The following is a 13,726-nucleotide window of genomic DNA, read 5'->3' as shown; positions in this document are numbered from 1 at the left end:
AAGTAAAACTTGAAAAATTTACAAAAAAGTAAAAAATAGAAAAATTACAGAAAATATTTTTAATAAAAAATGGAAAATAAAAATCAATCTTTTCTTTCTGTATTCAAGAATAAGAAAAGAAAAAGAAAAAATTTTGAATAGATAGACCAGTGAATGGACTGAAATATGATTGAAATTATATCAGTTTCCCCAAAAAGTCAAACTATGAAGCACTTAGTAGTCTGTAAACTAAGCAGGTGGTGAGACTTGGAGTTCCTGAAGTGGGAGGCCCAGTTAAGCGGGGCTTAGTGTAACAGCTCCATTGTCCACTAGATGGCGATGCTTTGCTTATTAGGGTGTATGTGCATGCGTGGGAGGGCTAAAAATGTTATCACCCCTCTGGACTGGAACTCTGTACTTTCTGACCAGCAATTACACACCCCTCCTTTGTCTCTGGCTTCTGTCCACTCCCCGCTTTTACACTGTCTGTGACCAAGCCATCAGGTGGCCAGGCTGCACCTCCCTCCTGAGTTTTATCTCAAATGTGGCTGTGTTTCCCAGCCCATCACTTCTGAAGGACTGTGGCTTTGACCTGTTCTCACCCTCTGAGGTACAGTCTAACCAAGCAATGGCTGGGTGCTTGCCAGCCCCAGGACTGTTCTCAGGACTGTGCTGCTGCTCATGCTCAGGACTGTGGCTAGGTGCCAGCTCACCCCACAAAAAATATCACAGATCATGTAGCAGCAGCATTTCAGGGATTATCATAAATCACAACACACATCTGGCACCAGGTTTCCCACTTAGCGACCTTGTCCCAGCACCAGTGAATGTGGTTGTTCTCCAGGGTCTGCTGGGACCTGTGCCTGTGGGATGGCTGCACAGCCTCTACCGAATGTCCTCCCAGCAGGGGAACCGCCTTTCCTGGGGTGGCCCTTGGGCCCCTCAAACCTTGCTCTCTGCTCCTGGAGAATTGCCCTTCCCACCAGAGCACTGCCAGGTATAGAGTTGCACAGTTTCAGACTCTGTGCTCCTCCTGTTTATAGAATCTTAATGGAATTTAAACCCTATACTTTCTCCCTTTATTTGGTCAGTCCCTTGTGTACTCTTTCTTTTCTCTCCAGTAGCTTTTGGGGAGGGAGGATGCTTACTCGTACTCTCCCCCACATCTGTCCTCTCACCCCAAGCAAAAACAGCTCACTGCCCTCCACAACTTTTCTCTCCCCGAGTTCACGTCTCTGAGCCACATACCTACTACATTCTATGGTTCAGGTTGTGCAGATTGTTGTATTAATCCTCACATCAGTTTTCTAGGTGTGCAGGATGGCTTAAGGTTATTCTGGTTATATTTTAAAGACAAGAGATGCCCAAAAAACCCTCCATGCCATTCCACCATCTTGGCCTCTTGCCTGTTAGCTATAATTTTTGTTTTGCAACTAATATTAAGCTTGGAACATTGCAGAAAGCCTTCCTATGAAATACAAGTAATTATAATCATCTTGTAAGAGTGGACAACAGATTGAATTACCCATCCTGGATGGTTCTCCTTGTTACTGTCAGATTATGAGTCAGACTGAGAGCTGATGTCCAAGAAATCATGTTTCACCTTCCAAATTAAAGTAACGTAACATGATTTTGTAAAAAGACATGGTGTTAATAACCTGACATGATAAAAATAACTGTTAGTGATAACAATAATGAAGTACTTGGAAAAAGTTTGTATGGCACAGTTAGGTCTGAGTTGATTATGATTATATACACATTATATTATGATGATACTTATATCTGTGCCATTCACAGAACAAAGGCAAAACAAGGTAAATGAACATTTTATTAGCTGGGTTGGGGTGGATATAGAATATTCCCTTTTTTACTTTCCAAGATAGACCAACAGCCTTGAAACAATGGGACTCTGAAGGGGAAACTCCAAAGGGAAAGTTGGGAGCAGTAAAGGGAGACAGAAAAATAAGAATTGCAGGCCACGACTGAAGATGAGGACTGACTCCATGGCCAGCCAAGGCTGTGCTCCATCCATATTATTCCTTGTCCTTATCTTCCTCCCTACCAGTCTCCTTAGGTCTGCTTGAAAGACTTAAAGATAGCCTTTGCCAGAGGGTGTCCTTATTGTTACAGGTGTGTAGAAAGAAGACAATAAAAGAGGAAAAGGTATCAAGAGAGAGGAACCATTACCGCTTTTCTTTCAGGGAATCATCTAAATATAGGAAGACTCTTGGTCTTGATTTTTGAAGTTCTTTAAAAGGAACTCCATTTTCAGAAACTGGGATCTTTGTCCAGAGTCTGCCTAAGCCCAAACAGTACTCCTTCTCTTTGAGTGTGAATGGAAGATGGTCTTCCTTTTGAGGCCACTGCAAATAATGTGGATGGCAAACGTTTTTCCTCATTTCCAAGGGAACTGAAGCTTTTCACAAATTCAGAAAACAAAATTAAGTTTCCTGGGGCACCTGGGGGGCTCAGTCCGTTAAGTGTCTAACTCTTGATTTTGGCTCAGGCCATAATCTCACAGTTGTGAGACTGAGTCTTACATCAGGCTCCAAGCTGGATGTGAAGTCTGCTTAAAATTCTTTCTCTCCCTCTTCCTCTGTCCCTCCCCTGCTTGCAATCTTGCATGGTATGTCTCATAAAATAAAATATAAAATAGTTTCCTGACTGGAATGTATCAGAATTCTGTTTTATTGTCCAGTCCTTTTTTCTTTCTTCTAAACATTTTCACACATACTTACACAGTCTGGTCATTTGGAGGATTACTTCCTTATCTATTTAGGTAAACTGTCTCTGTCTCATTTGTTATCACCCTTCTGGAGCTTCTAAGTGTAGATAGTAGTGGTCAGGTAAAAACAAGTCATCTGGGTTGGTCAGTATTAAGGTTTGTTCAGCATTCAGTATTTAGGTTACTGATGGTGACCGCCAGAAGAGTCTGCAGCAAAGCCTGTTTGGTGAATTAGTTGTCTGTTTGGTCAACAATAGTATGTACTGTGTCCTGTAAATGAATTTGGAATGTGAAGTTTTCAACCGTACCCTTTGCAAACACTAATGCTTTCCTTCTTTCTTTCCTGTCTTTTCTCCTAGAAGTATCGATATCAAGATGAGGATGCTCCGCATGATCATTCCTTACCTCGACTAACCCATGAAGTAAGAGGGCCTGAGCTGGTGCACGTGTCAGAAAAGAACCTGTCTCAAATAGAAAACGTCCATGGATACGTCTTGCAGTCTCACATCTCTCCTCTGAAGGTCAGTTAGATTGTTCTCCGAGCTGGCGGCAGTGGTTGGTCTGCTATGCTAAGGGAGATGTTTGTTGACCTGATTACATGAGATTGTCTTTAAGCGCTTCACTGGCCCCTGGTTGCCAAAGGGTCTTCCTGTGATTTGAAGGCTTTCCTAGAGGTTCTAACACAGGGTACTTGTTCTTGCAGTTGTCTGGATGTCTGGGAACTCTTTTTAGTTGCTAAGAATGGGCTAAGGAAAGATCAAGGGATGAAAATTGAGAGGGAAAATAAGTTAACCACATATTTAGAAAATGCAGAAGTACATGAAGATTTTGTCCAAATGCTACCTCTCCATCTTTATTCCTGGTCCCAGATAAAACAAAGGAAGTAAGTGTAACATGTTAACACCTAATGATTGTTTTGTGATGGTGACTTAAAAGGCTCATCAATGCTTCAGTTTTAAACTATATTTCTTTCTATTTGGTGTCATACTTTCCCAACACTTTCTACCTTTTTTCCCTTAATTTGTGAGCAATTTCTTGATAAATGATATTTTGACCAAAAAAAGGACAATTAAATGAGAGGATTTTCTGTGCTTTTTGGTTGCGAATTACTCTCCCTTTTTCTTTGCTGATGCTATGGGATTTTGTGCTTAGGATAAAAGCTCATAAATGTTGATTAGAGCTTAAAAAAAGAAAAGAAAAAGAAAAGTGGATCTAAAGTCAATGATATAACAGAAGAGCATTCACATAAAAAAATGAAACAAAACAAAGAAAAATATCTACTAAAATAACTCTTTGTTTATTGCTAAAAAATTAAAAAAATTTTTGCTTGACAGAACATTTACTTCATCAGCACTTGTGTATAGCTGTGTCACAGTGAAAATAAAGCCATATAAGTGACCCTAGTGCTTTCTGAAATTGTATTATCCTTTCTAAAACATCAAAGAGATGCTAAATTATGTTAAGATATAGTTTCCAAATTTGGTACATTTTAAATACCCTGGCATCCTAAAAAAATGTATTCTCAAATAAACTAGCTCCAGTTACCACCAATTAATTAAAATATTAGGCTGATTGTCAAATTCCAGCAAATATGTTTATATATGTAAAAATATGTGAACATTATGCCTCTGGAATTCATTGTTCAGTTCTTCCCAGAGGCTTTCCAGAAATCATTGAATGACTGGTAGAAATGGGTATGTTTAGTCTTGAGAAGAAAAGATTAAAGGTTGGAGGACAAGGTTTTTGTTTTCCTTCTTACACTTCAAGAGCTGTAATGTAGAAGAAAATATTGATGTCACCCAGAAGGCAGAACCAGAGCCACTGTGCAAAACTAGCAGGAATGTATATTTGGGATCGCTGTGAGTCTAAGACTCCTGGCAGTTACCACCCCAAACAGGTATAGACTACAAACTTGGTAAAGAAGCAGTTTCCTGTACCTAGAGATCATCCAGGTTGGGCTGATGACCCGGTAGTGATATTGTGCAAGGGATTTTTTCAGCCAGATGGTGTACAAAACTGTCTCTAAGTTCCAGTCTAACTCTAGGAATCAATGATTCCATCCTGTGGTCAGATGAATGCCTTCTTTCTTTAAACAGATGCTCATGTTTACAAACAAATGCTCACCCTTGTTCTTTGTGCTGACCGGTATAAATCCAGAAAGGGCAAAGGTGGGAGACTGGAATGCATTAAGAGTACTTAGATTTCAGGCGTCTTCCTTCTACTTCCTTGAAAGAATCCCTTTAAGAACCTCCACAGGGAATCCCTTCCCTCTTTTCTTCCTGCTTGTCTTTCTCCCTTTCCTAAAACATTTTAACCAGTTCTAGAGCATCACTCCCAAAGGCTGCAAGCTGAGCAGATTGATCAAGACTAATCTAAAGCCAGCTTCATTGTAGTAAACAAACAAAAGGAATAAAACAATAAAAGCATTATAGGGTCTTCATTTTATACATTAAGTCTTAAACATATACATGATATTATAATTATCTAAACATCTACAGGTTTGCTGATTACACCATGTTTTATGCTATTTCCTGCCTCATTTGGAAAATGTCTGAGTTAAAGGAAAAATTTGCTTTTTCTGAAGATCAGATCTCAAATGTAAAGGAATCTTTCCTACTTCCCTTTATCCCTTGCCTTCCAGAAATCTCAGAGTTAAGTATCTTCAACTTTGGTGGTTTTCCTTTGCTTAAGTTTTTGTTTCTGTTTCTCCCTTCTGTCTTATTTCTTATTCTCGTAAAAACAATCAGTGCCTTGGGTTTTACTGTAGTGATGTCTTTTACTGAAGATAACCTCACATCAGTTGTTAAGTGGCCATCTATGAATAATAAACCCCAGATCAGAAACATCCAGGTAGGAATATATTTCTCTTCCTTTTTGCAATCACCAGTGCATGGTGTGACCCCCCCACTTACTAAGGGGATGGCAAGGTGAATTCATCCAGGACTTCCATACACAGGCTGTGAAGTAGCAATTTTGGAACCAGGACTTTTCCCCCATGACACTTTAGAGGTGTTTGTGCTGAACATGATACGCTTGTAGATTTTCTTAATGAACAGACTATGTGCCTTTCTTATGTCAACAGTAGTAAGAAAGATAAACTGGCACAAATTTTCCAGAAACACACACACACACACACACACACACACACACACACACACACACACACAGAGATGTGTAGAGTTTGCCAATTTCATGGTGTAAATACTCCCATGGTGGCTGAGTTCAGGCTACCAACCGGAAGCACCTGATGCATTTGGAATGAAGCTTCACAAGCCAGGGTTAGTGGGCTCCGGCACAGACAGGCCAAAACACAAGCATTTTCATAGCAACAGGACACATCTCCTAATCAAGTTGTTAAGGGATTATTTTATTATCACAGTTCAAGTGTTTGGAGAACCTGCCACTGCCATGATTAAAATCTAATGTGTTATTTTCTCATAAAGGAAGCCTATTAGAGTCAGAGAAATGCTAAGAAGTTACAAATTCTCAATTAGACCTGGCACATTTTCAAACTTTCTGCTCCTTTGATTTGTCTGGTCCCTTTGGGTCAAGCACTAAAAGAGGGAAAAGCGAAGAGGAAAAATCCACAAGGAGATAATGACCCCTGAATCTTACTTAGGAGTCAATGTGGGTCTCGCATGTTAATTAGAACTTTACATATGGCATGCCTGAACAGAGTGGGAGATTGCTGGATATGTGGCTGAAATGCCACACGGAGTAGGCTCTAAAATCATTAGCTGAACAATCTTACCGATGCAGTTTTGAAAATCATTTTCTTCTTTCACTGCTTATCACTGGAAGCTTCGGTTCTAAGATTCATTTGCCTTTGGTGCACACGCGCTGCACGCGCTGCCTGGCTGATAGATGCGCTTGCTTAGCCTGTTTTCATTAGAGTACCTTGGCCATTGTGAAGTATGGGGTTGGAAGGAGAAATGCAATTTTGCAGTGGATTTGACAGAATTTGTTTTCTTTGCCTCGAGATGGGGAAGCTTTCTCTTCAGATACCACGTAGACACTTCCACAAAAGAAATTGGAATATAATAATGGTTGAGTATTTTCTTTTCAGATTAAGTCAATTCCAAAATATTAATCAGGTCTCTACTGTGCACATTATAATAGGTAATGGAGAAAACAAAGGTCAGTGAAACGTGATTTCTAAATACACTTATCACTTTTCTAAAAGACCTGAGTTCTAATTATTTGTTACTTATTCTCACTCTGCAACAACAATCAAATTCTTGAAGCTTAGGTACTGTGAGACCCCAGCCATCTAGCAGAGTTCTCTTAACAGAGTATCTGATAAGGGAGGAAGAGAAATAGAGAAAAAGAATGGGAGAAGGAAGGAGAAGGACAGGCAGCCTTATTTTTAAGAACCTAGACTTTAGCATACCTGGATTTCAATCCTGGCCCTTTCATTTGGTAGCTTAGTGACCTTAATCAAGTTAACCTATCTTGGCTTCCTTATTGGAAAAATGGAGATAATAATAATATTTATTTCATAGGATTTGTGTACTAATTAAAGTCATACATGTAAATTGCTTAGAATGTGCTTGGCACATTGGACCCTTACTGGATTTTGTTTTTAACCTTCTTGTTACCATCAGCCAGCTATCAAGGCAAATACCTTAAAATCACTTTTATTTCATCCATCTCATTTTACCTCTGTTGAGATTATACATGGTTTTAAAGATATAAATAGTTCCCTTCAATAAAAGAACTAGTGGGATGTAGGTATTTGTAACGCAGGTCTCTCTGGATCCAAAGCCTGTATTCGTTATCACTCCTGTGCTGTTTCACCTTTCTCTAAATTGTTCTATATTTAAAGAGACTTTAGATTCAAATTTTCACTTACTTGATCCATGTGTAAAATTAGAAGGTCTTTTGTGTCATATGTGCTTATTCTTAAAAAACAATTATTAAGCAGATATATAAGGGAATACATAAGAAAGTCTGTTTTTTGAAGTGAGAGTCATTAAGAGTAGTGATAGATGGAAACTTTATAAGGAAATAGAAGGAAAATGAGTTCTTTCTATAAAATACTTCAATTCACCCAGAGGTAAGCCCCCAAGAGACTTTGTTCTCCTGTGACAAAACAAAACAAAACAAAAAAGAAACCTAGTATTTGGGAGCTAGTTTCCTTCTGGAAAATCCTTTGCTATTGTAAGAACTTGTTTCTTGGCAAGAAAGACACACTTCTGTTTGGAGCAGTTGAAGAATTTCTTGCACTGAGGCACACTCCTCACAGTAGGTGCCGTGTCACTGAAAATCCTAAGCCCAGCCAATCACAGCCATCATTTTTCTTCTGCCCAGGACCTGGCAAGATCTATTTCTATAAATTTTATTTGGTTATTTATTCTTTTTAAATTTTCATTTTATATATGCTTAATTTTATAAACTACCTTATCATTTTCAGAAATAATCAGTGTGAACGTTAGGCATTCTACCACAAATGAATAAATGAATAAATGAATAAACCTCTGTTTCATGTCAGGAAGACATCTGTCAGAGCAGAAATCCAACTGATTGTTCTAATTCTACTTTTCTTCAGAACTACTAGTTTTGTCTTGATGTACTGTCAATTATGCCATCATTATATGAACACCTGCACAGTCAGGTTTGTGTTGGTTTTGTTCATTATTATGTCCTTAGTCCTTCAACAAATAGTTATTGAGTTAGTTATTTGTAAGTGGAAATATGAACACTCATAAATAATTACCTTCCATAAAGTTGGTGATATTAATAGAAAAACAAACAAGAAATCAAGGCACAGACTTCTTATTTTCCCCTTTCTTTTGTCCTGTTTTCCCTGCCTAATCATCAGTGATAAAGAATTTCATCAATTTTTATCCTGCTTTTTCCTCATGTATTACATATCTGAAATGTGTCCTAGGGGCGCCTGGGTAGCTCAGTCATTGAGCAGCTGATTTGGGCTCCGGTCATCATCTCACGGCTCATTAATTCCAGCCCCATATCGGACTTTGCACTGATAGCAAGGAGCCTGCTTCGGATTCTCTGTCTCCCTCTCTCTCTGCTCATCCCCACTGCTCCCCGCCCACTGCCCCCCACCACTAGCGCTCACTCTCTCTCTTTCAAAAATACATAAACATTAAATTTTTTTCAATGAAATGTGCCCTAAAATCAGTGATATCTTGCAACTAAAATTGGCACCATTTCCTAGGGTACATTAAAAAATGGTGTCTCTTACAGTGAAAACCTTCTTAGACTCAATGACTAATTATAAGGAATATTAAAGCTTTGTTTCATAGATTTGTGTGAATTTTTTAAAAATCAGATAAATATGATTTTCTGACTGTCAATTGTCACCTAGATCACAATAAACAGTCCTGGAAGCTTTACTGGAAAATAAAAATATGGGAGGCTAGGATATCCTTCTATACCTTTAAGTAACTGTGCATTTGTTGAATATATATGGGAAAATAGTGGAGAAGCTGTAGGCAGTGCAAGTTTGGGAAAATTATAGGAGAGATGGCTTATGAATGGAAGAAGCTTGTATATAGAACTGAAGGCAAGAAAGATAACAAAGTGAACTTTGCTTCACTATTTTCTTAACAGCATTGCCAGAGCCTACTTATAGGAAATATATTTTACCCAATAGTATAAGTCCTCCTCCTCCATGAAGCCCTACCTGTTAACTCTTGCCTGATTCCACCTGATCATACCATCCTATGATACATGTAATTTGCAAAGTTAGCTCATATATGTATATGTCTTGCTCTTAATAAATGTGTAAACTCCTATAACTAGACCATATCTTATTCTTATTTTGTTTTTCTTTTTTCTCCATTATTGGGTCTATAATGAAATTAGACCAGTATTAACCAAACTGTGTTGGGTGATTTTAGCCACCATTATAAGGAAATGAAGGATTACTCTGAGTTTTTAATATGATAACATGCAATATGAACCTCTAAGATGGGGGTATGATTAGTACACAGTATTTCCCAGACATGTTTGGCCATGAAACCATTTACTCCAAAAACGATTATTTTTTATTTGGATTGATAGACTTTTGAAAATACAGTAACAGAGTCATAGACCAAGGCTAATACAACCAATAGAAAGTATAACATAAAACTTCATGCTTGCCCTGAAATCAGACTCAACCAGATTCAAATACCAGGTCCGCTACTTACTAGTTATGTGAGCTTCATCAAGTTACTTAACTTTCTTTAGTCTTCGTCATATTTGTAAAATAATGGCATCCACTTAGATGCTTCCACGTCATTTATGTGAGAAAAATCTATACAAAGATCTAGCTCCAAGCTTGACACAGAGAAATACACACAAAAATGATAGCCATCCTATTGCTAGTGATCTATTAACATTATTCAAATATTCTAAACTAGGAACTTTTGAATTATTGTTGGAATTTTTGTCATCTCTAGTCGCTCCTTTGTTTTCAAATGGCTTAGTGTTCTCACCTTGTTTATATCCACAGCTGCTATCCCGGTCCATGTTTTCATTACTTCGAGGCAGAAAGTATTATGGTTATTGTAAAACATCATGGGCTTTGGAGCCAAAAATATGTGTTTGGATTTTGGTTCTTCATTTTCTGGCTGGATAAACTTGGGAAAATCATCTGGCATTTCTGAGATGCAGTTAAGTTTAATATGAACAAATCTCTTTTGGGTTTTGATTGATTCATTTATTCATTCATTTGTACATTAGAATCTCTTTGACTTCCTACTGTATGCTGGACTCTAGGTTATTCCCCAAGAATACAAAGAAGAACATGCTTTCAAGTTCTTTGCATACTACAGTTAGATTAACAGATTTGGAGATGCATACAGGAAATATGTCATACTATGTGCGGCAAAGAAAGTATCAACAGGCAGATTCTTAAGAAGTAGAGAAGTGATTTAATTTTCTCTCTGGTTGGAATTCTACAGATGCATGTGGTCAAGGAAAACATAACAGAGAAGGTCATTTTTCACTTGATAGAAGTAGAATTAGGAGAAATGTCATGGCTGTCCTAAACTCCAGCAATGCTGTAGCAGTATAGAAGAATTCTAGAAATTGCTGAGAGTGAAGAAGGGTAGAGAGATAGAATAAAAGGATGAAGGAAGGAGTACCAGGCCTGATCATGCCATAAAGCAAGAAAAATGGGCAGGAACAGGTAATGAAGGGTCTTCTGTGGATTTTGGACTTCACCTTGGAGGTAATGAAAAAATGACTATGTAGATTAAAAGAGGAGAGACCTGATCGGATTTGCAAGTTAGAATATTACTCCTGTCATGTAGCAGAGCAGAAGTAAAACAAGAAAACAGTGATATCACAACCAAGGACATCAAGTAAAACACCAGAGGCAGACAAGCTCTGGGATAGAGCAGAGGCACTGGGGATGGAGTAAGGGATAGATCAGAAAGCTTATTTAGGAAGAGATATCATCAGGACTTGGAGACCTATTAAATATAGAAAGTAGAGGGGAGAAAGAAATAGAAGTTAACGCACTTTTTTTTATTTGACCAAATTCATGGAGGAGGCATTATGAAATGAAATTAAGAATGCTAGCAGAAGAGCAGATTTTAGGATGGGATGAAAAGATCATGAGTTTGGGTTTTAATATTGGAGTTTGAGGTGTTTTTGTCTTACCCAGGTTAAAGAGTTTCATATGCAGTTTGAAACAAAGAACTGGGAACTAAGGGAGGTCTGATCTAAAAAGGGAGACTTTGGAGTCTTCAGTGTAGTTGAAATAGTTTGGCCAGGATTGTCCAGGTAAAAGGGAGGAGAGAGCTGAGAAAGAAATACAGGAGACAATACCCCCAGGCCAGGGTTTTTATGGACAGAGAGGGGCCTGCTGGAGAGCCCATAAAGCAGTGAGTGATTTACCACATTACACAGTTTAATGTTTCTTCCCTGACTGTCACATTTCTAGTAAAAGATCATATTTTATACATTAAGAATATGTTGCTCCACTTTAGTGCTTAGAATACTGTTGGCCAAACACTAGATGTTTTTCAAATACTTGTTACTTGATAATTATTTTTAAAAAGAGAAAATAATACCTTATGAAATATATTTGAATCCAATAGTCATGGGGTCCTGACAATTGACTGAAAAAAGTGTATTTTTTTCTTTTAACTATATAACCATAGTGCTTTTAGTAATATTAGTAATTCGAAAACATATCTGATTTTGCTGTTTTAGAAAATGCATATTTTTTTAAAATGTAAAATTCATTCATTTCTGTCTCTTGCCACTAGATGGTGGAAGTAGCTGAGCCCAGAAGCATCTGGTCTTAAGGGAAAAACCAGAGATTTGTGAGGCTAAATTGAGAAGCTCTTAGTTACTAAAAACATAAGAAGGTTTTGGCAGGGATTTGCATACTTCTGAATAATGCATTTTTGTTCCAGGCCCAGACCTTGGTGAAAGGAAATGGCTGAGTAAAATATGGTCTTGACAGATAAATATACTGAATCCAGACATAAAACCTCCTGGTCGAAATTCTATGCGAATGAAACATTTCTTCAGTTATCATTAATTGGCAAGGATACTGATAGCATATCTCAAATAATCCTGGACATTCAAACTAGTAGTTTGGAGAAAGGGAAGAAAAATTTAATAGGCATAGGAACTACTTTATCATCTTACAATTCAAGAATGCTATCTAGAACTAGCTCGCCATGAGTTCATGGGTTTTCACCATGACTTTGGACAGATAAGTCAATGCAATGACATCCAGATCTCCTATTTTGTTCATCTACATACCAATTATAACAACAACAGCAACAATAAATTTTCTCTAAGAAATATGAGGTAAATATATTAAAGGTATAATATTTTAAAAATTAGGAGTACTTATAATAACCATACATAGTGTCATTAGTGGTTATTTGTAGCTGTAGATATTCCGAAGTTCCAAACATACAAAACGAACATATTCGGAACATACAGAAGTTCTTCTCAAGACCAAGATTTCACTACTGCCAAGGTTTTAATATACATAAAGCTCACAGACACTGTACCCTTACAGGGGCTTAATGAGAATGTTTCTAATTCTTTTTTATTAGCAAAGATCCATAAGACTATCCCACATCTCACAAGTACATTCACAAATAAGTATTCATATCTGATTGGGCTATGGAATTTTTAACTCTTTCCCAACTAATTGAGAAAAGTAGTAGCATATAGTGGAAAGATGAAATTTAGAATCAGAGCTATTTATGTCTAAATTCTTTCTGTTTTGCTTCCTGGATGTGTTCTTGAGCAAACCTACTGACCTCTCACCTACTGTATATAGTAATATGGAGCACACAGAGTTGCTGTAGGTATTACTTGATATGATACATACATAGTCTTTAGCATGGCATTTGACATCTACTAGGTGCTAAGCAAATGGTAATTATTACTTATTTTTAAAATAGAAACTGTGTGTGTGAGAAAAAGCAAATCTGACTTTCAGGTCACTAAACTCTTTGAACTCTCAGGAAAGATGGACTCTTGTATCTCACTTGCTACCTTTGAGACTATGGCTTTACACTACAGGAAATTTTCATCTCAACTAAGCAAGGGTTTGTATTACCTAAAATTGTTGTCTTTTATATGAATGTGAATGACACGTTGGCTCTCTCAAATGAAGTGTAGCGAATAAGTTAGAGCATGACCAGGTTTTAGGTGGTCCAAAAAACTGTACTGAAGCATAAAGAGATATACTTTCTCGGGTTATGGAGGATGCTAGAATGTTTTTGTAATCTTTTTAGGTGGCTACTTGGAGGAAATCATTGACTTAGATTTATAATTCCTGGTATGTTTATTTAAAAATTCTAACTTAAAATTTTTAAAAAATTATTTCATCGTTATACGTTGATACCTAGTAAACGTTAGATAATAAAATAGAAATATTTAACAAACTTACTGAATTCATGCATTAACCACACTAAAAGTCAGAGAATGTTATTAACCCATGAAAATGGGACTAGTTTTTATTCTATGTCTAGCCAATGTATTTTTAATACTTCACTAATTCTAAATATAGATCAAATCCCACTTTTGTAAACTCTC

The 13,726-nt window shown here is 37.4% G+C and overlaps 1 protein-coding gene across 4 annotated transcripts in view; it reads left to right on the top strand.

Moving 5' to 3' along the window:
- DLG2 (discs large MAGUK scaffold protein 2) overlaps positions 1-13,726 on the top strand; it is a 1,964,578-nt gene that overhangs the window by 985,310 nt on the left and 965,542 nt on the right. For 3 of the 4 annotated variants that reach the window (XM_029956387.1, XM_029956381.1, XM_029956382.1), the window contains one exon: positions 3,064-3,225. In XM_029956387.1, coding sequence (XP_029812247.1) covers positions 3,064-3,225 — 162 coding nt within the window. The remainder of the gene's footprint in view (positions 1-3,063; positions 3,226-13,726) is intronic. The other variant, XM_029956385.1, reaches the window with a different exon arrangement.

This window comes from Suricata suricatta, chromosome 11 (genome assembly GCF_006229205.1).
Source record: "Suricata suricatta isolate VVHF042 chromosome 11, meerkat_22Aug2017_6uvM2_HiC, whole genome shotgun sequence".
NCBI lineage: Eukaryota > Metazoa > Chordata > Mammalia > Carnivora > Herpestidae > Suricata > Suricata suricatta.
This window is presented reverse-complemented; position numbering and strand designations above follow the sequence as displayed.